The 24,571-nt window shown below is 41.8% G+C and overlaps 1 protein-coding gene across 1 annotated transcript in view; it reads right to left on the bottom strand.

Annotated features, from left to right (window-relative positions):
• Positions 1 to 2,579: 2,579 nt before the first annotated feature.
• The window catches only part of LOC104928138 (potassium voltage-gated channel subfamily B member 1), a 36,741-nt gene continuing 14,749 nt past the window's right edge, over positions 2,580 to 24,571 (bottom strand). Inside the window, exon 3 of the mRNA XM_010742364.3 lies at positions 2,580 to 8,665. Coding sequence (XP_010740666.1) covers positions 6,863 to 8,665 — 1,803 coding nt within the window. The 3' untranslated portion in view covers positions 2,580 to 6,862. The remainder of the gene's footprint in view (positions 8,666 to 24,571) is intronic.

Below are 24,571 nucleotides of genomic sequence, written 5' to 3'. Positions count from 1 at the left end.
CACATTACTCATTACAACACAAGGTGTTTCTCTGTGTGGCTCCGGATTGGATGGGTGTTTTATGTAACTTGTGTGTGCAGGATTAGGACACCGACTGATGGTGGCCACCAATAGAAGGGCTTTTTGTCTGATGACCAAGAAGCGGACAGACTAAACCCACGCACATAAACAATGAGGCAGAGATTAAGATAACAGGCCAAAGCCAGCATATAACACTTATATCATCAAACCCAGGGAGACATATATAAGCATAGATCCCATGATGTAGACATGTAAGTGTGATTATCTGAGCATGCCACATTATGACTTTACATATTTTTATGTTATCAGTAGCTTGTTATTGCTGAGTCATGTTTAGAGCAAGGCTTGGCACAGACACCTTCAACTTTTTACAGCTTCATTCTTCCCACAAACCCACCGCCTTCTGGACAGCCGAGCACCCACATTTCAGGTGTCTGCACTCTGATGTTTACATGTTTTTTTTCTAAAGTTAGAAAGACTGCAACTTTGGCAAACTCACACTTCAATTGTGTAACTGGACTGCTGAAGCCTCACATTAGTTACGTGCAAGAAAATGAAACTTCTTTGACCCCGAATGAACCTTTTAAGAGTTAAAGAACCGTGGGTTTAAGGCTTCAGTCAAAAGTATGCAGCGGCTCTAGATTTTTCTGTGACTCGTCTCACGTCAAGATGTTGTGAGACGTTTTGCAGTGAGCTCTGAGTCAGCCAGTAATTATTGTGTTCCTCAGGACTTTTCAGAGTGATCTTTAGTGTTTAAAGGCCAGGATAAATAATAAAGGACTCTGGTTCAGTGTCAACACATGGATGTGACTGACTGCTTTAACCTGCAAACTGGATACAGCCTCCTTTCCCGAATGCTTTGTGAATAAATCTGAATAGAAATCTACTTTGATTGACAGCTTTTTGCCACTAAGAGTGTTTTGCACTTTCCAAACATTTAAACTCTGTCACTCAATGCTCTTAGAGCTGCCAACCACAAATACCAGTGTTGCTCATAACTTTTACTCCGGGCTATGTTTCACTTTTATGTAAGATCTTTTCTTTTACAGTGAAATACTTTCACACAAGTATGATATTTTTAGCATTGTATCCATCACTGGTTTCCTCTTATGTAGACATTCCTTTCATCTGTTATAAAAAGTTATTCCTGATCCATGATGTGAGGCGGATTATCCATCTCTGAGCTAAATGTTAAGGTGATAAACTGCTTAGCTCGTGTGCACAAATCCCTGATATATAGCATTCCATTTTTGTAGAAGAACTCCTTTTCCTCTGCTGGTTGTATTCCACATCTAACCACCCAGGCTTTAGTGGTTTATGCAAGTTTTTGCTGCAGAGATATTGTTTCTCGTGGAAGTTAAGACTGTTTGTGTGATGGGAAAAGTCTTAAGTTGTGACCAGCATTGACTGTGACGTGATCCTTTTTAAAACTTTGATCGTGAGCATGATGTAATAACAGACAGGAATCTCTTGCCTGCTTTAGATGATATTTACAAATATTTACATTATCAGTTTATTACAACACTTTATCGTACTAAGATTGTCATAGTTTAATAAGATGAGATAAGATAGACTGTAATGATCCCACACCGGGGAAATTCACTTGTCACAGCAGCTCGTATACACAAGGCTGATAAAGACTTATCAGGAGCTGTTTAAGGCCTCCACAGTCTCACACAGGGGTTGAGAGGAGTTGTTTATGATGGGTGTCAATATAATTAACTAGGCTAATGAATATAGGACAAATTTCTGTTATGAACTCAATGTTGAACCAAAAGAGTTAGTCGATCGAAAAGAAATCGGATACATTTTTGATCGATACAATCACTGAAGGTGTTAATAAAACAAAAAATGCCAAACATTAGCTGGTTCTAGTTTGCTCAATGTGTTTCCTCTCTGTTTTCTTTCAGTGTAAATTGACTTTATTTGGGTTTTGGTCTGTCGATCAGACAAAACAAGACATTTGAAGAAGTCGCTTTTGTCTGTGGGATGTCATGATGGGCATTTTAACAGGGTAATAAAAATACATTTTAATTTCAGCCCTAATATTATGTAAATTAATGAAAACAATTCTTTATTTTGCTGATCGCCCATCATCCATGAACTGATCATTTACTACGTACCATTTACTTTGTAAAAACAAGGATTTAAAACTACTGTACACATGTTACCATGAATGTCAGTTGTCCCATAGAGTGTCCTCTCTTTATTTCATCCAGAACACTGGAGGGTGCTGTTGTCTAAGATATTCAGGTCCGTGCCCAAACAACAGGCTCAGTCATTGCACAATCTCACTGCTGGCTCTCATGTAGTACACTCAGTGGTTTAATGAAAACATGTCCGTGTAACCAGAGTAAAAACTCAGATGATTTAATAATAAAAAATAATAAATAGAAAATAGCGAAACCACCTCTCCACAGCTTGTGGTAAGAGGAGCGGACCCAACCACACACTTGGGATTTACATCCTCTGATAATTTAGATAAGATTTTTATTTAATCAAATAAATTGGTTACATCTGAGTTCATAAAGTGAGGCTCGTGGCACCAAACACTGGATTATTGTCTTTTATTAAGCATCAGTCAGTAAAAGGAGAAAATTGCTTCAAAATTGCTGATCATAGACATTTTCCTATAGCTTCTTAGATGATATTTACAAGTTCTGTGTGTCAAAGTTTAACAGTTTAACAGCGCTACATGCGTCGAACAACAAGAAACCACAAAGATATTATTCTACAAAGTCAACTGGTACAAAGTATGAAACTTTACAAAACAAACATATTCCCAGACACAGTAAGGGCAGTTACAGACCTGTGTGAGTTGAACAGAGGTGATTATTTCCCTGAAGAAGGGGTACATTTCTGAAAAATCCAATTTTGTGTCAGTATTTGGCTTAAACCTCTCGTGTGGCATATTGTGCTTGATGAAAGGATTCTTATTGACATTATTAACACTTGTGCTTTTGGAAAACTGTATTTGAACCAATGTGTATCTTATGTATGTTGACATTTTTATTTGCATGTTCACTAAAGAGCAAAGTATTTAATACAGACAAATCAATAAAGTGCAGTTCAGAAAACAAGGGGGAAAAAAAGCAAGAAGGATATTGTTAACGTTCATCCAACAGAGGAAAGAGTTGTTACCATTTAACTATGGCTTATTTGGAGAGGCTCGATTCTTCTGTCGGTGTTTACTGCATGTTTGACTGTTTTGTGATAAATGTTAATGAATCTCCACTCTGTGAGACCCTTTCTTATCTATCCAGTCTTCTCTTCTCTTTTTAATGCCATGAGTAGTGAGAGCCACATCACCATTTGTCCTTCTGACATTTTTATCCTATTACCATGCAGCGTTAAGGGCTGTAACAGATCCCACACACCAGTGACTATTTGTATAGTTTCCATTTTTTGTCAGATTCCTGTTTCAAAAGTTTGTTCCCCAGAACTCTCATGACACCGTCTGACCAAAGACATTGGTGTAACTGAGCCTTTCCTGTTGGCCCAGGCCCTCCCTTTGCATGCCCAGGATGATATTTTTAGAATCACAGAAATGAACACATCCTCAACCCAAGTGCCATTTTTTTTTTTGCATTGTCATTCTGCACAAAAGATTCACCCACAAGGCCTGAGCTTGTAATGGAAAATCACACCAGTGCCAGTGTGCATGATCTGGCCGTGTAACTTAGTTTGTAAATGATGTAATATGATGGTATTTCTCCTGTCTCGGGGCATGCTTTACTTTCTAAAAAAGAGCTCACAGACAATGTTTTAAATGATGTTTGTGTTAAAGAGTTGGACGTGTGAAGAAGCAGAGTGCTACACTCGTCATTAGGGATGTCAGTTGTAATCAGGATGACAGCTCTCTCTCTGTCACACACTGCTTGTTCCTATTCCATTCACATTTCACACTCACCCCCTCTGCGGGATAAGGTGGATGAGAATGAATATACACATCATTGCAACAACACCTTGGTTTGCTGTAGTCATGCTCTGTCTTGCTGAGATACATGTGATGTTTTTGTGACAGACAGAGAGTGAAATAAAGGAGGAAAATCCAGTTTTCTGTTTGTTGCTTCCTCAATAAATTCAAACCTCAGCAGATTGAAGCTGCAGGCGAGGAGGGAAAAACATAGATGAATGAAGGAGCGGATGAATGAATGCATTAACAGAACGTAAACACTGCGTATGTTTGAGACTTCATTTCTACAAATCAGGCTCCTTGCTTGCATCAAATATGAGCCATCCAGTTCATCTCAACCATCGCCATGGAAACAGCGGTGGTTCGCTCTACTGCTGAGAGTGTGGTGCACCTGTTTGTTTTGTTTTTGATCGGGGCCCTTATCATGTAAATGTTGGGCGCGTTTAAGTGTAACTGCACAGGAAAGTACGGACATCTAATATAGCAGTCTGAGAGCTCGGTGACCCAGTTCACTGTGTGTTTATTTGCTGTACACTTTGTTTAGCTGTCATTCAGTCTCCATTAGATAGCGACAGATTCAGTATGCGGGGCAGGCGTTTATTAAAAGCAAAGGCACAGAAATATCTAACTCATATTATGTCTCATGATTGTAAACAGGCATACAGAGTAAATACTACTTTAAATAGATACTACTAAAAATAGATGCTTTGTAGCATGCTTGCGTGATATGTGGTGTACTTTATAATGTTATAAAACCATGCTTGCGTGATTAATGAAGAGCATGAGAGCACCAGATGATCTAAACTCAGACCGGCCATATGTTTGGAGTCAGGTGCGTACAGAAAAGCAGGATGCAGGATATTTGGTCGAAACTAAAGCCCCCAACAGACACACAAGGTACCTCCATGCTGTTTGTGCGCCTTAGAGGCGAGCTGTACAATGCTGCGAGGTGGCTTTATGTTTGGAAGAGATGTCATGTGAACTCATATGAGCATAATGTTTGGGATTTCTGGAAGTGAACCACTTGGCAAGATCCACAGTGTGTAAATAATCGAATTAGCTTTTCAGAATGGATGTAAAATAAAGTGCCGCGTCTCTCCTTTTTTTTCCTTCGTTCCTCTCTTTTCAATATCGTCAGCAGCTTTTCTTCTCCGTCGACATGTTTGTACCGAATGAGCAAGTACGGCTCCCTGAAATATATCAGATTCTGCTGTTTAGAAAAGGAATGCTTACATTTCGAACATTTTGAGATAAAATATCGTCTGTATGAGTTATCAGAAAGAACAATTCTTTGGTTCTTCACATTGCACACGAGGATAGAGGGACAGACATTTACAGGGAGACAGTAGCAAACAATACAAATGTATCTACGACAGTATATCATCTAATAAATGCAACTCCGTCAAAATAATGCAGTACATAATGTATATTGAAATGCAAAACTACGAGATTAGCACAATATATTTGTCTACGAGTCCATTCTTTTTAGAAAATATCTTAAAAATATAAATTATTTTGATTCTTTTTCTTGTACAATAAATGTGTTTTCTTGTAATATTCTACTTCTGTAGTTATATAGTTACAATATTCACACTCAAACACTACACAGCTGGAGGCTCAACGCGGAAAATCTCTGTGATTTTCAGTGCTGTCTTTCCAGCTGTGGTGATGCTCGTACAGTAAGCACTGTCATTCTACATGAAGTTCAGATTATCAGCTACAATAGGAATCATGATTCCTCCGGAACACCTTTGAGAAAGTTTTGAAATGACACAATACGCTTTTTTTGATTTTTTCCACCAATCTGAGGGACACACACACACACACACACACACACACACACACACACACATTTAGAAACAATCAAAACGAGTAAACAGACAAGAATAAAGAGTTTTCCTTTTCTGCATTCATAATAAAAAGAATTATCACGTTAAGGTGCTCTCTCTTGCCAGCAGTCGGGCACAATGGGAACATGAAGGAAATCGATGGATGTAGCCTCACAGTGTCTCTCTGTTTTGTCGAAACGCTTTCAGTGCAGTAAAAAATATCGACGAGCAAGACACTAAACTCCTGATGAACAGAAACAGACTGAAACACATTCTCCTCAAGTCCACACTTAAGACAAGAGACCAATAAGTCTTACGTCACAATAAATATACTGTATATGAAAGATAATCATTGCACACTCTTATATTTTATACGTCTGTCCGTCCACGTCTCTCTTTCTCACTCGTACAAACACAAACATAAAACATGGGCGACAACATAAACTAAGGCCAGTTTTGAGGAAGGAAGATAAAGGAAGCAAACTATACATTTCCCAACACACTGATGCCTTTGTAATGCCATAATTATACACTGTATAATCATGACTTAAACTTAAAAATGTTCCCCCTTCACACTACAACAGAAGTATTTGAACTATCTCAGCTGATTAAGTTTCCCAGTTTTACAGCGCCATGTTTCAATGCCCTCTGTGGTTTGCTACTGGTTTGGACAGCTTTTGCTATAGTGGCTTTAAGTTGGTATCCAGGGTCAGAAAAATAGGTTTTTGCTTATAAAAAATCATATTCTATACTCTTACAACTAGGCTGAATTATTAGATGATATTCTGGGCTAAAATAAATGTATAAATAGTACAAATTATCAGACGGGTCTTCCTTGCCATTTTTAAAACCTGTTAGAGTCCTCGGTTAAATTAATTTATTTAGGAGTCCTTGGTAGGAAAAAATTTGAGAGCAAAACACAAAAAATCTTTCCCGTTGTCCACGCTTGTTGTATTTTCATGAGAGAAGCATTTTATATTGTTATTCTTCAAATGTTTTCAGTGCGTTTCATATTTTTGGGAAGTTCAGTTTTCATGTGTTCACTGTGCTTCTTATTCCCCCTCCTGCTTCCTCCTCTCCTGCATGTATTCAACTTTTAAGCGTTAGAGTGACTCTGCTCTCCCTGAAGTGGCTGTAGTTCCTGAGCCACATGGTTTTCCTGCCCTTCTAGTGGCAGTGTGCTGTTCCCCCGCCTCCTCTGCACGTCCTCCGTGTGGTTGGCTTTTTCCAGGAGTCTCTGGGTTGGTTTGGTGCCTGAACCATCATGCAGGTGCTCCTCCTCATCGGTGTCAGCATCAATGAATTTATTGATCGATGAATCGTGGAATGTGAAGATGCTAGGCGGTAAATTCTCCGGGCTCTTGGTAGGTGTCCTGCTGCTGGCAGTTGTGTAGACAGACACCTCAGGACTCTGGACTGATGAGCTGTCAGAGAGGACCCCGGTCCCCGAATCCTCCCCACCTCTGAAGCTGACCTTGAGTGAGCATTTGAGTGGGTTTTTGAAGTGCACACTCTTGGGACTGCCAGAATACGGGCCATGCTTGGTGCTTTCTCCTATCAGGGGTGTAGTGGTGCCCTGGGATCCTTCATGCTCATTCTCCAAAGTGGGCTCCAGACTGGGATTGGTGCTGACCCTCCCTGGTATGCTACTGATGGGGCTTTGGGAAAAGCGAGAGCTCTCAGGAAAGTCAGTGGCACAGCTGATGAAGCTGTCAATGCTGGACATGCTCCTCATGTCTGTAATGGCCTCTGCTGTGCTCGAGATGGCTTTAGTCGGGATGCTTTCCATCTCAAATTCAGCTTTAACTGCTTTCGACAGTGGCCCTTTCTCCTTGCTGTTGAGGTCAGGCTGTGACTGGGTCTTAGCCATCTTGTTGTACATCTCCTCTAGTTTCTGTGCGCTGAGATGCTGAGGGCTGCTAGACGGCATGGCGTGCTCTTGGTAGCTCGGTTCAAGGGTCTTGGTAGGGCTGCTGGAGCTCATCTGTGACTTGAGTTTGGGTATCCCTTTTGGCGGACAAGGAGACACATGATTATCATGCACCTTCTCCTTTTTCCCATCAATATTTTCCACCATTACATCCATGAGCTCCATACTACGGCCAAATGCATCTTTCTGGTTCATAGAGACGATGCTACCATTTCTCTTAGCCCTCTCCAGAGCCTCTCTTCTCTTGATGGCTTTCTCCTGCCTCTTTTGCTCTTTGTAGAACTCAGAGAAGTTATTCACAATGATGGGGATAGGCAGGGCTATCACCAGTACTCCAGCAATGCAACACAAACCTCCAACTATCTTCCCCAGTAGAGTTTTTGGGTAGATATCTCCATAGCCTACTGTTGTCATAGTAATGGTAGCCCACCAGAAGGAAGCTGGGATGCTTTTGAACTTAGTGTCCTCTTCATCCTTTTCTGCAAAGAAGACCAGGCTGGAGAATATCATGATGCCCATGGCCAGGAAAAGGATCAGCAGGCCCAACTCATTATAGCTCCTCCTCAGAGTGAAGCCCAGAGACTGAAGACCTGTGGAGTGACGAGCCAGCTTCAAAATACGCAAGATCCTCATGATCCGGAAAATCTGAACCACTCGACGGACGTTCTGAAATTGCAGCACACTCTTGTTGGATTCTGTCAGGAAGATGGTGACGTAGTAGGGCAGGATGGCCAGCAGGTCGATAATATTCAGAGGACCCTTAAAAAACTTCCACTTGCTGGGGGAGGAGAGGAAGCGAAGCAAGTACTCCATGGTAAACCAGGCAATACACACAGCTTCCACATGGGCCAGTTGTGGGTTATCCGAGGCATGGCCAAACTCATCTGTGTCCTGCAGCTCCGGAAGGGTGTTCAGAGACAAGGCAATGGTGGACAGCACAATGAAGAGGATGGAGATAATCGCCAGGATCTGGAAAACACAGAAGAAAACAGCTGTGAAAAATACTGAAGAATACACAACAATGTCTGAGGAATGTGTCTGTGCCACTGACTGAAATATATCATTGGATGGATTGTCATGAAATTTTCTACAGGCATTCAAGGTCAGCAGAGGATGAATCCTACTGACTTTGGTGTTTGGTGACTTTACTCTAGCGCCACCATGAGGTTGGCACTTTTGGTTTTAAGTGATCGCAACTATTCTCACAACAAGCAAGAAAAAAGTAGACACAGACAGTATTTCTACAGCATGCAACACAGACTATACATATGACGGAGTCATATCGCCTCTGCAATTTTCAATGTTTAAAGGTATATTGAAGGTTGAATGTGACCGTAGATGACCAGTGGAGCTAAAATTAGCAGTTGTCTGTCCCTGAACTACATGCTGAAAGTTAAAATCCTCCACTAAAGTGAAATAGTGCTTCAACAATGTCAGAGGAAGAAAGTCAGTCCCATGAGAAACTCCATTTCAATGTGTCAAACTGCTGCGGTTCCATTTGTGACACTAAATTTTCAGAGCTGGCTAAAATATCCCAATTGATGGCATTTTCTGATGATATTAGTTCACGGCCCATTTAACTTCTTGGCTACTGTCTCTGAAGCATTCACGAAATGTCATGTCAGAGCTAATGTGATCTCTGGCGTGGGTTTTTTCCCCTTCTTAAGTCTTGATATCAAAAAGAGAGACAGGAAAGGAGGGAGGTTGAGATTGTATTGATAGATTTACACACTTGTTCCTCTCCCTCTCCATTTTTATTCTGTCTGCTTCAACCCTGAAGCTACAAGAAAAACCACAATGTAGTACTTGTTTTACAAAGCACACCATGCATGATCAGTGAGCCTGCCTGACAGGCAACTGGAGACCTCTGAAGCATTGAGCAACCTACTAATGATATAATCTGCTCAGTACAATAGGGCTCAGTCATAGTGCTGTGGATTAAGGAGCCTGCACAGTTGTGGGTGTGTAGGTGTGCCACACCTATTATTCGTGAGTCAGTATGAAAATCTAGCACAAGGTCACTGTGGAGCCTGTGTCCCAGGCCAGTGGCGAGCAGGATTATTCCCTAGCACCAATTACCGGCCATAAGCTTTAATTAATCTTGACAGGTGACTGCTTGTACACCTTGGCCTTTGAGAAGAGAAGGACTAAAAGCAGAGAAACCCTGCTGCAGTAGAGGTGACAGAAGGCAGGAAAAGGACTAGAATAAAAGCATCTTAACTCCAGCAGCCAAATAGTTCAACTGTGAGAGTGAATTAAAGGGCAGCCCAAAAAAAAAACAAAAAAATTAACTCAGAGCTTTCCCTGAAATAGCCTGCCTCCCGGTCTGGATCCCATGAGACCCAAGTGAAGAAAGGAAACTCTCAAACACGACCCATTAGAGGTAGATTTCTTGTTACTGAATAATCTCACCCACGGGAATAAAATATCTAATATCAAGATGAAACATCCCCAGTAACAGACAAAAGTTAGAGTCAGAGTTTTGAGTGTTTTTTTGAGGTCACGGAGGTCAGATCAGGTTATCAGAAACCACCAAAGTCTGGAGAGACGCATCGATTTAGCAGCAACATTTCCAAAGACAGACACAAGAGCTGAGTGGCATTTGCTACTGAGCCTCAACTCTAAAACGGAGCGTCCAGTGGAAACCGCACTCATCAGATCAAGACTAATCTAGCTTTACGCGCTGACCAGGTTTGGACGTTGCTAATGAATCATGCTGTATACAAAAGAGAATGGACCAAGGTGTGCTTGTACTGAAGCATGACCAGCTCCACCTCCCATCAAATTATCTCTCTTACTCACATTTTCCCCTCCTGGCCTAGCAGAATGCCCGTTGGGGTCAGCCAGAGAGGAGATTATAGGGCGAAAGAGGACACTCTGTACAGTGACAAATCTGTGACACAGAGGAAATGAAGCACATAAAGCTGAGACCTGTAAGTTTCCTTGGTTTGGCAATATGAAATGAGCATGTGGGCGTGTTATGTTTCACAAATTTGGAATCTGAACATCCTTATGAGGCTGCCACACAGAGAGCACACAAAAAAAAAAAAAAAATTGAGCACACTGCGTAAAAGGCACTAAAGTGGAAATGCATTCGGGTGAATATGTTTTACTGTGCATCAGGGACATTAACACTCAGATGCGTCGTTAAAGAGGGTTACAGTTAGTGCTGTTACCTCATTAGCTCCTAATGACAAGCATTGAGGTCATGGAGACTGCCCGTCCCACTTCCTGTTTGCATAAACGGAAGATGAATCCGATCAAGCCTGCTGCTACTGATGCACACTCATCTTTATCTTAACACCTAACCACGCCCTGCCACAACACACACACACACACACACACACGCACACACACACACATGCACACACACATGCACACACACACGCACACTCCATATTCATTTTCTCAGTAATTAGCCACAAGTCTCCCTTCCCCACAGGCCAGGAAGTAGGAGACTGAATATTTAATATCCTCCTGTGCAAGCTATCCTGTCCTGGAAAAGGTGTGTGTGAGTGGGCACTCACTGGGCCATGACGGACTGCAGAGCCAAAGAGCTAGCCTACTTTTCACACTGCTTTCACCATGCTCTGCTTCATGCTTGATCAAAGGAGGGATGAACAAGGGGGTGGGGAGAGTTTTTCTCAACAGGATTAGAAGTTCAACAATTACCTGATGTGTTGCCAGGATATGCTCATTTTCCCAGAGGTGGAAACAAAGCTTTTCAAGGTTTTTTTTTTCACGCTATATATTTTATCCGTAGCCTTCCTCTGGTCCTGCACATCTCTCACAGACAGACATTTTATTATGTGCTTATCAGGGTTCTTTATTCTTTCCCGCACCTTTTCATTATCTCAATCATTTCACTCTCACTGAATCTAACAAAAGAAGGCAAAAAAAAATACTTTAAAAGGGGGGAAATCTATCTGTTGATTAAAAGCCTGAAAGATAAAGGAACTATTACAGTGCCTTGGACTGGAAAGACTAACACATATTACTAAAGGAAAACAGAAAGAGTTTGTGCATCTCTGGGAACCATATATGAGCATTGTAGAATCTGGAATGTAAATTTATTTATTTATTTGCTTTTCTTTTGTGTGTATATTTAAATGTTTTTTTAAGGGTGACCCTTATTACATTTTATTTTATTTTGTTTTGTTTTTTCTCTCTTGCTTTGATTTGGCAAACCTATACATTAATATTGTGCAAGTTTGTGTGTGTGTGTGTGTGTGTGCGTGAGTGATTGTTGTTGGTTCTGTTTGTGAAGTGTTGCAGTAGTGTAATTGTTCTGTAAAACCAATAAATATATTTTGGAAAAAAGAAAAAAAAAAGCCTGAAAGATGGGACTGTTAAAGTTCCTGTAAAAAAGTTTGTAGTTTGCGTCATCATGGATGAACATGAGTACAGCTGGTATTTAGTCATTAAGCAAAAGACAAAGTGCTATCTACAAGGACGATAGATGTTTAGAAATTTCACTCAAAGCCACAAATGTGAACCAAAGTAGTGTCACCCTCAAGGGAGTATGGAGTCAATGGTGAGTGATTTTAGGAGAATTTCTAATTATTGGTGAATAATAGAGGTTTACATATTTAAATATTTTGTGACAGAGAAAGCCAGGAGAGACCAGACAGAAGAGATAAGACGGAGACAGCAGCCAGGACAGATATAGAAAAGATTCAGATAAGACCAGAGGCATGTAAGGAGTGAATAAAAACAGAAATACAAGACACGCGAGTGACATTTAGGTATGAGGACGGATGACATGGTGAACAAAGTGGCATTGTATTCGCCCCGATCAAATCTTTTTGTCTGGTATTTAAGGCTTTCCCTTGCGTCACGCTGTGTGAAGTGTTGATTCACTTCTGGCCCGTCCTCATCGTAACTGGATTTTCCCTTTTCACGACATCAGCTGAATCAATGGAGGGATTAGGTCGCACAGTGACTCACTCACTTTATTTTCTGTGAGCATGTTGAGTGCAAGGTGGCATCTCTAATCCTCTTATTGTACTACTTTTTTCTCTGATGTGCCAATAAACGTTTTCTGGCCCTGTGTTGCCCTTCCTCCCACGGAGTCTGTTGTGGTTCTGCTGTATTTCCCTCTGTGGGATATAATGTCAGTGTTTTTGTCTTTAGCAGAGACTTCAATGGAAAAGATGGATGGGATTACACAGTAAACAAAGTGGAGAATCCTCTCCTCGCTAGAGAAAATGGTAGAAGCCCTATGCAGCTTTAAACACTTCTTCCCCAGGGTTACAATCACCTTCTTGGAAAGTTCCACACAGGGACTGTAACCTGCTCACCTGCTGCCCTCTTATATCTTGCGCAATTAACTGCTGAACATACAGTTTCCACCTTTTGGAAACTCATGAAGTTGCTAAAGAATAAGAGAACAACATCCTATATTTTTATTACTGTCAATAAGTAAACCATAAAAAGAAAAAAGCCAGCAATGTTTCCAATGGATGTCCAAAGAAATAAGTAAAATCAGGCTTTGTGTAACATAGTCACACCCTGTCTTTCTTTATTCGGTCCCTTGTCTCTTTAACTACTCTCCTGTCATTTCAGGTCCCATCTTCCTTGATCAGCTCATTCCCCTCACCTGGTTTTCCCCGCCCATCTCCACACCTGCAGCCCATTTTCTCATTAGCTCCTCAGGGTATATATACTAGTCCATTTTCATTTCATCCCTGCCAGAGTGTCTTGTATTGTTTCGCCAAGCGCTCCAGCAATCCCTGTTTTTTGACTTCCTGTTCTGATCCTGTTTTTGCCTGTCGTGGATTTTGGATTCCTGCCTGCCCCCCGTCGGATTTGCTTGCCTGTTTTTTGATCTCCTGGTTTTGACCCTACCTGTTTCTGGACTTAGTAAACTGATCTTCCCTCGAACTTGTCTGCTTCAGTGTCGTGCTTTTGGGTTCTCCTTGCCAGTATCAGTACTCGTGACACTTTGGCTATTTAGTCTGGGATTTAGAAAAATTAGAAAAATATAGAATATTATCACCGGGCCCTATCATAAAATCCACACTGACAGTATCATGTGTTCTGTGCTGGGTTGAAAAAAGCTAAATGTTCTTTTTATGGTTGTACTATTCCATCAAATGGAACTATTCTACCTGTCTTGTACGAAAGTGGTTTTGTACAACATTTGGCTGCAAAGCATGAATTTGTAATAACTGAACCACCTGCTGCTTTTTGAGGGATCTTAACCTCCTAAGCCTCCTGTTCATGCTGGAAATGTTAGCAGTCAAAAATGATGGGATGAGAGAGGTTTTTAAGGAGCGAACAGAAGGACATAAAGTCTAGGAGGACTCAAAGATCACCAAGAGTTCAGCTGTCATTCACTGATGCCTCTTTTACACAGTGTACATTTATTCTTCATAAGACGTAATGATAACAAGTCTCTTAACTATTATTACATCGCATCACAATCTGGTTAAAAAGCAATGAGTGGTTTCTAATTACATAAGCGCCCTCTAGTCTAATTTTCCCATCTCCTTCTAAACTAGTTAGACAATGACATTAAGCATCTCCCAAATTGACAAGACCCCCTGTGTCCTGCACAGATGTGCCCTACGCCTCATTTTCCTCTTTTCACCTTGCTTGGCAACCTTTTATGTTCCACCTTTAAGCCTATAGCAGGGAGCCTGTGCCGTGCGCTGAGGAGAAGACAGAGAGATGGATTACTGAGCTTGCGGCTACACATAGGATGTGTCCTTTCCGAAGTGTGAAGGTGGTGCTAAAATGATGAGGCACCTACAGATGCAGGGCATTGTGGGTGCACTGATGTATGAGTTGTTGGTTTTTCTGCAAAGGATGATTTGAATGTTTGTCTAGAAAATAATAAGAATAAAAGTTTCAGAAATTAGCAAGATAAACGCGTTCTTGCAGAATCTTTACGTGACTTCTCATTGCACTTACTCGGCACTAGCAGTGGCCAGCTGAAGGTAACTATCTGTTACTTTTTGGAGGACATGGATGTGTTATGTGTTCTTTTTTTTTTTTGGCCTGCGAATGACAGCCAAAAGGTGAGAGGATGCGAAAAAGAACATAGGTGTGAAAAATGATGAGAAAGTGACAGAGTGATAAAGTTAGATGAGAGATTGCTCCCCTGTGGCTGATTTACAAACCAGAGTGCCAGTCGCTCCCCCCAACCCCACCCCACCCCATAAAAACATCTGTGCCCATAAAACATCTACGCTTTCACCACCGGCCTTTCGCCTGGCACAGAAAACCTTGACTCTCAAACATCTGGAACGCCGGCGTTATCAGGTGTACCCTGAGAATAAGATGCGAAGATGCCAAGATTTGAAATGTCACTGTGCCTGAGTATGAAGATCGTTTATTCGTTCGTTAAAAGAACAGATGTCCTCCTCTTTGTGAAAGATTATTAAAAATATTATGTGTGCTGTACTGGGCTGAATTTAAATGAGCGATTTCATTTCATGATTCCCAAGTGAGTTACAGTGGTTTATAATAAGGTCAAGGTCAAATTTATTTAGTGCTGAGGGCTTTAGAAACAGCCAGGTTTGTGCTAGAGTGCTTTAAATAAAGAACATAACAACAAGTAATTAAATGCATAGTCCACACATGCACTGTCTGCATACACACATTCATGCATATGTTGCAGAGGTAGGCGAAGGAATGACCGTATGCCTTTTAAACGAGTCGAGATTCTGCTGTTCTTATATTTCCAGAGAGACTATTCCAGAGTCTTGGTGCGGATACTGAGAAAGTCTCCAGAAGGTTTTTGACAAGACTGTTGCAGCCTGGGGCGAGACTATACAGGGATTTAAACACAAACACAAAGATCTTGTAAGGAAGTCAATACCAAACGGGGAGCCAGTGAGTAAAATGTTCCCTTCTTTGGGTGCAGCATTCTGTACCTGTTGTAAGCGCGGAAGAGAAGCCTGACTGGTGCGAAAATACAGGGAACCTCAGTTCCTGATTATTTGAAAGTTTTTTGAGAGACTGGGCAGTGGTGCGGGAAGAACAGTTGGATATATAAGTCAGCCATCGATCCTTTAATATCATGAAGACATATGAATACTGCTGAATAAAAATACTGTTGTTGGCACAACTCTGTTGTGGTCAAATAAGCCATATTATATAATTCACTTCACTGTTATTCATGTCAACTTTACTGGACTTAATTTCAGCACCCTACGCATTTCAAACAACGTGCCTCCCCTAGCGTGGGGGCTGTATTAGGTGTTATAAAATCATGTTTCTAGTATTGTAGTACATGTTTAGTCAGCAATTCATGAATTTTGTTATATATATATATATATATATATATATATATATATATACACACACACATATACATATATATGTCTGCATCTTATGAAAAGTGCATCAGATGAGGTGAAACGAGTTGAACTTTTAATGAACTGTGTGCTGTCCTCCTCTGCACTCTCTCTCTGAGAGACAGGCAGGTCTTTCTCACAGCATGTGTCCGTCTGTCTGTGTACGCCTGCTTTGGGTGCCCCTCAGTGGGATGGGAAGGTTCTCCTCCAACACACAACTAATAGAATAAGTACGGTATCTGGGATATACGGGGGGTGTTTTTTTGTGTGGGCTTGAGATACAGCAGACCGGCAAGACTCTATGGCTCACAGCACAATCACATCTCCACTCAGTGAAGACACATCACACCCAGCTGAAAATGACAAGTACTCAAAATCTGGCTTTGTTCTTGATACTTGTTTTTTGCACACTGGAGCAGCCAGCTGTCTCTTGTTGCTATGGTCTTTGCTCACTCCGAAACTGGCAGCAGCGTCGGGCAGGCGAATGAACAGAATACAGAATACACGGTGCTGAATCACCATCATCTCTGTGAAAACGGAGCATTTGCCAGAAAAATGTGGCAACAAAACCATTCTTTCTTGTTTCGTCCTTTAACATGGCCTTGTATATCACACAACATGATACCTACCAGTAGAGAAAGCCATCTGATTTCAGTGGTGAAATCAATAAAGTCAAGTCAGGTTTAAGGAGACTGAAAGGCCTGGAGTGACCATAAGGCACGACTAGCTTATGACCAGGATGTAAACAGAGGTCAGGGGATTACATCGAAGTTCATGACCTCTGACGGAGAAAGTGATTTCTAAGGATGAATGAATGAAAGCATGCATGATTGAGTCACTTCCAGTGAAAGCTTTTTAAGTCCAGTAACATTAGACTAGACATCGTTACATCATTCTGATGAAGAGGAATATCTCTCATCAGGCTCTACTGTTTACTCGCCCTCCGGCTCCATGGCTACAAAGTGCAAAGCCTCATCACATGGCAGGATCCAGGCCTGAAGCTTGATACGAGCCTGTGCCAAACAGCGGACACAGAGGCCTGATAAGATGCCTTTACTGATCTGGTGTCTGTTGACATCTAAGTAACGTTCACTCATTTTTCCGTCTCCGGTGACCTTCCTCTCTGGCGCCGTAGCCCTGTTTGGTGTTTACCATAAAGAGCAGATGTCACTGGGTTCCTGTGACACGATTGGGTGTCAAACACTGAGTGGAGAGAGTTACCTGGGCTGCTTACTCTGAAGACTACCTGAAACTGGAGAGGCCTGATCGCTGTCCGTAATCCTAAATGATGACATATTAGCTTTAGACTAGAATTTCAGTAGTACACATTTGATGACATTCAAGACAGAGAAGTCTGATACTCATCTGTAATCACATAAAAAGGTACCGTACGGTGCTTTAGAGGAATAGTTCGACATTTTGGGTAAAATGCTTATTCATCTGTGCATTTTATTTCCTGTACCAAATGTAGACACCAAGAACTGAGCTGAAAAAAATCTCCGATTGATTTAAATAAATCTGTAAATATGTTTTGTACTTTTTTAGTTCAACACTTGGGAAATATGTTAATTCAGCGTTCCTAGTTGAATAGAGTCTCCTTGTTGTGCCGTCTATCCCTGATGAACTGTCATTTAAGAGCTGAACTTACATCTGTTGATGAAAGTTCTGTTGATCCAAACTCCAAGCAGCAGCAACCTTCAAGGTATCTCCTGATTTTTTTCCAATGCCATCATTGGAGCAGAGAAGCTCCGGTGTATCACATCTCACCTCTCTGTATGTATCTCTTTGTACCTGTGAAATTGCTAATGCATCAAAAACTAAAATAATCTTAAAATGGTCCCAGTGTGCCAGGCCTAACGCTCTGTGTAGCCATGACAACCAATTCACCAGGTTGCAATTATAGAAAGTGCTGCGAAACCGGATGCCTGACAGAATCACCTTCTGTGCCATTTCCTCTATGCTTACTGTTACGTTACGTGTAGTGACTGTGTCGGTCATATCTTTCTCTGTATGAACAGGAAGATATTTCTGTTGAAGCGATGGATGATAGCAAATGGTTAGTTGTAATGGCAGATGGCACATGCACTCCTACACCATCAGATTTGTATAAATGAGGAAAGCACAGAGACTAAAAACGGCATTCAGTCTTTAAAAGCAGAATCTCAAGCTGACCCAGCACTAAATATCCAAACTCAGTGCAACTGTAAGAGAGATCCCAACTTTATATTCAGCCCGTTTCTGTTTTTTTTTTCTTTTTGGTCCAAAGGTGATAAATGGGATGAAAGTATCCATCAATACACACATACTTCAGTTAGACTTAACGCATGGCAAATCAGTTCTAAGAATATTCCTCTTAACACTAACACAGATGCTGTGTAACTTAAAACCATCTATTTTTCATTCTGTAGAAGTGAAACACCTGCTGTGTACTAGAGTCTCCTCTTAAATGATTCAGTACGAGTGGAAGGGTAGACCAAAAGAACTTCCTGCCTGACCACTGATGACCACAACACTGTGTGTGTGTGTGTGTGTATCTGTCTGCACAGTACTGTTTGTCTCCTACATCAGTGTCAAACCACTAATTGTCTCACTGGCCTGCTCATTTCTGTCCAGCTGCTCTGTGCTTTAGAGGCCATGGCACTCTATGGCACTCGCTCATCCTCAGTGTTAGTGAGGTCAGAGATACATAATGCAGAAAGAGACCGAGAGGCAAAAGCTGTTCAGAGTGCAGTGTACAATGTGGTGCAGCTGAGATGTACAGGCACTAAAGGTCCCGGAGGCAACAGGCAGAGAAGTAACTTTGGAAGTGACCTATTTTCTTACACACCTCAATGAAATGTTAGAATGAAGTTGTGTGATGATGATCAACGCCTGAAATAGAGCAAGAAAACATAATTAGTTCTCTGTCCTCCAACTCCACCGAGTAAGAAAGAAAGAAACTGAAAGTCTGACATTTACAACAACAGCAGTTTAGAGGGATCTAACCTTTAAAGGATGAACATTCACTCTGAGCTTAGAGGCCTGAGATACAAAAATAAAACATTCATTACATTGTGATGGAGCCTTTCAGTGTATTCAGAACAATAGGGCAGAGTGGGGTCATACATTTCTTACAGTAAACTATAGCTTCTCATTGTGTGTTTTTTTGTTTACAGTCAAATGTGGAAATGTGGGATTTCAGGGCCACGAGGCCTTTTAGTAATGCTTTAAGTTGACAGAGATCGTAATGAGACAGAAAGGCGTGCCCAGCTGTCTGTCACAACATATGGCAAATGCAAACAATGGCTGGCAGCTGCATGAGATCTGTGTGAATGACTGAACCCGGGATTTGCACACTAATGATCAAAAACAGGGCTAGCTCCATCACTGCAGAATGCATAGGGATTAATTGTCATGTCGTAACGACGGAGGAGGAAAAGAAAACCACCGGCTTACTCCTCTCTTCCTCTTCTTTCCCCTCTCTCTCTGTCTCACACATTAACGCTCACATGCACTCGCAAGTACACGGACGCATGCACGCACACACACATGAACTTGATGACAGCAGCACGCAGTGTGCACAGATCTCATGCTGCAGTACCTTGGCGTGCAGCTCAGCTGATAGTTTCCATGGTGACATGAGGCGTTTTAGCATTTGCATAACAGACACAGCAAGACATTCACAATAACAGGACAGAAAACAGAGGCTATGTGATCACACTGAAGCATACAGTTCATTTCCATCAGTGTTGATCACTAATTGACACTGAGGAGTTCTGGTAACACGGAGTAGTTCAGTAAACTCGAGGCTCAGTAAGCCGGCAGCTCTTACGAGTTGTGGAAATCGATACACGAGTAGTGCTGTAAGTTTATTTGACAGGCTATCAGCAGACTTCCTGCTTTTTCTCTAAAGCTCACATTGAAAACATTGATTTCTGACAATTAAGTGCTGAGTATTTGGTAGGAAAAAAGCTCCTGCCACTCTGTGCAAAGGAAACTCTTGGCACTTTATGTGAAACGATTAGTTAATTCATCAGTTAGCAGATCAGCAGAAAAAAAACAAACGTGCTCCTTGAAATGCTTCTCAAATGAGAGGGTCCGCTTCTGTTGACGTGACTGATGTTTTGGCATATTTCCTCACATTTTATAGACTTTCCAAATTAATGGATTCATTAAAAAAACAATGATCAGATGTATTGAGAATGAAAATAACTGTCAGTTGTAGCCTCAGTTGTGCCTATGCACCACACACAATCACGCAGTGAAATGTGCATTCATGCGGAAATGATATTTTTCTTGGCATCGGAACAAGAACAATCCCAATGCAACACTTCAGGGTATGTTACAATTATTTCTATTGCTACTAGACGAGGTCAAGTGCTCAAAATGTATTTGTATGACCCTGAATTATTGTTAACAATGTCAAATAGCTTCACGTTGCAATGTTATGTGCAATATTATGTAACCAGTAAAGGGTAAAAACACTCTCACATCAACCTCAGACCTTTCATTACAGTGAGGGAAACAAAACTCTCACAAAAAAGAAAATTAAAACAATCTTGAAAAGAGCCTCATTTAGTCAAGCTTCCAGCACAGTCTGTCTGTCATGTCTAGCACTTATATACCACTTCAAATACATTTGGGGCAATGTTTCAGACTGTGTGTACATTCTTTAAGATGTTAAAGAGGTGCTGCTTTAATGAGGCGATTGGTTGGTACAGCCAGTGTAACGATATAGAGAGATAAAAGGATAGTAGGTGCGATCATGTAATTATTTGCTGCCTGTGCCCAGACTAAATCTTGCCATGATAATACTGTTGGAATGATCAATGTCTGCAGATCGTAAGCAGCTGGCACAGATCCAGTATCCGCTGTGCCAGACTGCTGATTTTCAGGCTGGAATGGCCGAGCATCCCGGTTGTATAAAGCGGGAGTGACAGGGATGTTGATTTACCAGTGGAACAAAACCCTAAATAATGGAGGGATGTGTATAATGCTGCTGCAAGCCTCAGGATACCAAAAACTGAAACATTAGGCAGAGAGAAAGACAACAAGTCTCTGCTCAGATTTGAGTAGGTGCAATCCGACTGTGCCAGACAAAAGCAACCATTAAAAAAAATCACTTTGTCCCGTAAGTCTGTGCTTGCATTTTTAGTTTCCCAGACATGAAGCTCAAGTGGAGAGCTACACTCACCGAAAACCAAAAGGCTAAACACATGTCAGACTGGTGCTTGATGCTCCACACACTACCTGTATCCATCCAGCCTGCTGTAAACTGGCCGACAGTCAAGCACGCTGGCTCAGCCAATCACTGCCATACATGGAGAAGCTGACATCAGATTAAAACACGCTTAACCATTCTCCCCCCTGCTTCTCCTGACCCTCACTACGCTCTCCCTGAAACAACACTGTGTTGCAAATGATCCTCCATTATCTCCCATTTAAAGGTCCAGTGTGTCAGATTTAAGGGGCTGTATTTACAGAGTATGGCAGGAATTGGATATAATAGTCATAACTGTGTTTTCAGTAGTGTATTATCACCTGAAAATAAGATTTGTTGTGTTTTTATTACGTCAGAAAGAGCCTTGTGTATCTGTAGATGCAGAGGGTTTTTTTCATAGCCACTGTAGTTAGAGAGGATGAGGCGAGGGGGTTGAAATCTGCAACTATGTCGCTAAATATCCACTAAATCTCAGTTCACCTGGTCTAACCTCACTTCCAATCTCTCGCCACGCACAGTCCCTATTACAGATCAAACATTACTTTAGGTTGAGTAAACAACACTTTATTACCTGTCAAGTGGGCAGTGACAGTGTTTCCCTTTATGAAAGTAATCAATCAGGGGCCTGTTTTAATTTGCAGCTGTTATCTTTCCCACTTCTAATTTGCCTCCACCGGTGCTGCGGCTGCAGCTGGTGACCAGCCCACCAACTATTTGTTAAAGTATTAAAGAGGGGCTGCAGGGTGTCCTGGTGGCCGCATACACCGTCCTCCACCGTGCTCAAGTGTCTGTTGCTATGACCACACTCTTTAATAAAAAGGGATCAATAAAGTGACACATTCACTTGGGATATTGATTTATAGTGAAGTCAGATTTCTTCTGAAGCCCTCCTGCCAACCAAGCCCTGTGTGTAAAGACCTTCAAACTATAAAAGAAGCTGTAGCTGACACTCAGCCACACCATACGCCTGTGTATGTATTTCTGTATGGCTTTTTAATGTGCGTACAGTTTATGACAGAGCTCCTTCTCCTCACCACAATCATCCAGGACCAAACTTTAAGAATTTTTAAGAAGTCTAATTATTGATGCTTAGTCTGGCTACTCCTAACCAGTAAATATTCTGTATGTATCCTGTCACGTCTTGCAAGTATTTACGTACAAGACAAATGGTGTAACTTACAAATCCGTTCACACTTCAATATAGACCTACCAATTTACCTCTAAATCTCCGGAGAATCCTCTTTAGTCACAGTGAACATGTTTCACAAGAACCTCAAGCATTTCTGTAATCACTTTTTGGCATTAGACTCGACGAGAGTGAGAGATCACACTATGATTAGAAAGAAAATCCTCGGAGATTTGGCAACGCTGTTGTTGGCATTATCCACAGAGCCAAGGTTTCCACGGGATAGCCCCGTGGGACTTCTGTTTAATTCTGGGCAGAGAGTTGATGAGGAGGCTCTAATGAGCAGCCTTCTCTCAAAGCTGTGTCCTGCTTCAAACACACAAGAGGAAGTGGATTACGTAAAGGCACAATAAGATGAAAATGAGTTACACGCTGACTTCATTACCACTTTTTCACTGAGGTGAGGATGATATCTGTCCATGTTAAGTCCTATTTGCATAACATATAACAAAAGTAGCTTCTATTATAGTTATTTGGGGTAATTTATTGGCAGTAGCAACCAAAGGCTAGCTTTGGGTATATCTACATATTAAAGCAGTGTGCATGGTGCAATTGTTAGCATATCTGGGTAGCTTAGCCTCCTATTTTTAGTAACTGAACAATATTTTTGAGACTAATCTGCAAATTATTAACCAGCAACATTATTTTGTGGGGTTAGCACATTTAGAACAATATCATGCAGCCATCAGTTGCATACTGAAGAACCCTTTAACAGGCGGCAAATATTTTAGCTAATCAAGTAAACGTTAAATTGGCTGGCTCGGGGCGGTCGGTGGCGTAGTGGGTTAAGCGGCCGCCCCATGTGTGGAGGCTATAGTCCTCGCTGCAGCTTGCCCCGGTTCGAATCCCGCATCGGACGGTTAATTTACTGTGTGTTACTGCCCCTCTCTCTGCTTCCTGTCTATCTTCAGCTGTACTATCAATAAAGGCCAAAAAAATAATCTTAAAAAAAAACAAACTGCTACAGCTGATCACATCCCACACCAACAGTTCATTTCATTTCAGCTGATGAAATCAACGAGAAGTATGTCTACCACTGTGCGGCTGCTGCTGTCATCATTATGAACTTTAAAGCTTCACAGGTATGACAGTAAGTAACACGGCAGGCGCTCGGCGAACGATCGATTAATCAATTAATCAATGTAATTATTCTTCAGCCCAGCACAGCGAGAACAGTCCCAGATGAGTCTATGTTTCTGTCCTCAGAGAGCTGCATCTGGAACCACAAATGTGTTCATGTAACGACATGGGACTCGAGTTTCCCCCAGATCACTAACCCTTTCAATTTACATCACGCTGCTCAGTTTACACAAGACCCATCAACTCTCAGCTTCTGTTCTCATGGGAGATGGAGCTGATGGAGATCAACGTCACACACACACACACACACACACACACACAGGATGAGGCGGCCAGATGACGAATTTCCTACAATTATGAGCTTAAACCAGCAGCTTTGGGATGCATATCATGTGACTGTGCCCTTTGCTCATTACCATATGAACTAATTTAAAGTGGGCAGGTTGAATCTTGGACAAGGGTATGGCTCGTGCTGATAATATTAATAATGCTAGTAGAGAGTTACAGACAACGAACTAGAGGTATTTTGCACCTCTTGTCTCCTTTACCTTCCATTATTTCCTAACCTTCAACCTGCGATCCTCTCCTCTCCAGCTTGGCCCACTTAACACCAATATGCCTATACATCCCCATGGCCTATATCTTGCACTAGACAGAGGTGAGGTGATGTGCTTGTGTCTGCCCGTGGCTGGTGTCTGGTCGGTAGGAGGAGGAAGGAGAAAGAGAAAACGAGAGCAGCGAGTAGGATGAGGCTCTGGCAGTAGACTGGGGAGAACAGGGACTCCTGGGACTGCTGCCTGGAGATTAGTGGGATAGTGACTGAAACTCACACAATCCACCCACTCTGCACTGCCAGGCTATCAGCTACACTGGTTCTTAGTTTAACGCAGTGCGGTATGCTAAGGGAAGGCATTTAAATTCAGATAAGTGCGTAGGAACTCGCCAGGATCCTTTTAATGAGAAACACCTGCTTAAGTCAGTCATTCGATGTGCTGGGTGGCCACAGGGTCTCACAGGTGAGCTACCTGAGGAGGCGCACTGCTCTCAAGCTGCTCCTAAGGGACTTCCTCTGTGGTGTCATCCTGGCAAACAGAGTCATGTACCAC

Source organism: Larimichthys crocea, chromosome VI (genome assembly GCF_000972845.2).
Source record: "Larimichthys crocea isolate SSNF chromosome VI, L_crocea_2.0, whole genome shotgun sequence".
Lineage (NCBI taxonomy): Eukaryota > Metazoa > Chordata > Actinopteri > Sciaenidae > Larimichthys > Larimichthys crocea.
Note: the sequence above shows the minus strand (reverse complement) of the source record. Positions and strands in the feature narration are given on the sequence as shown.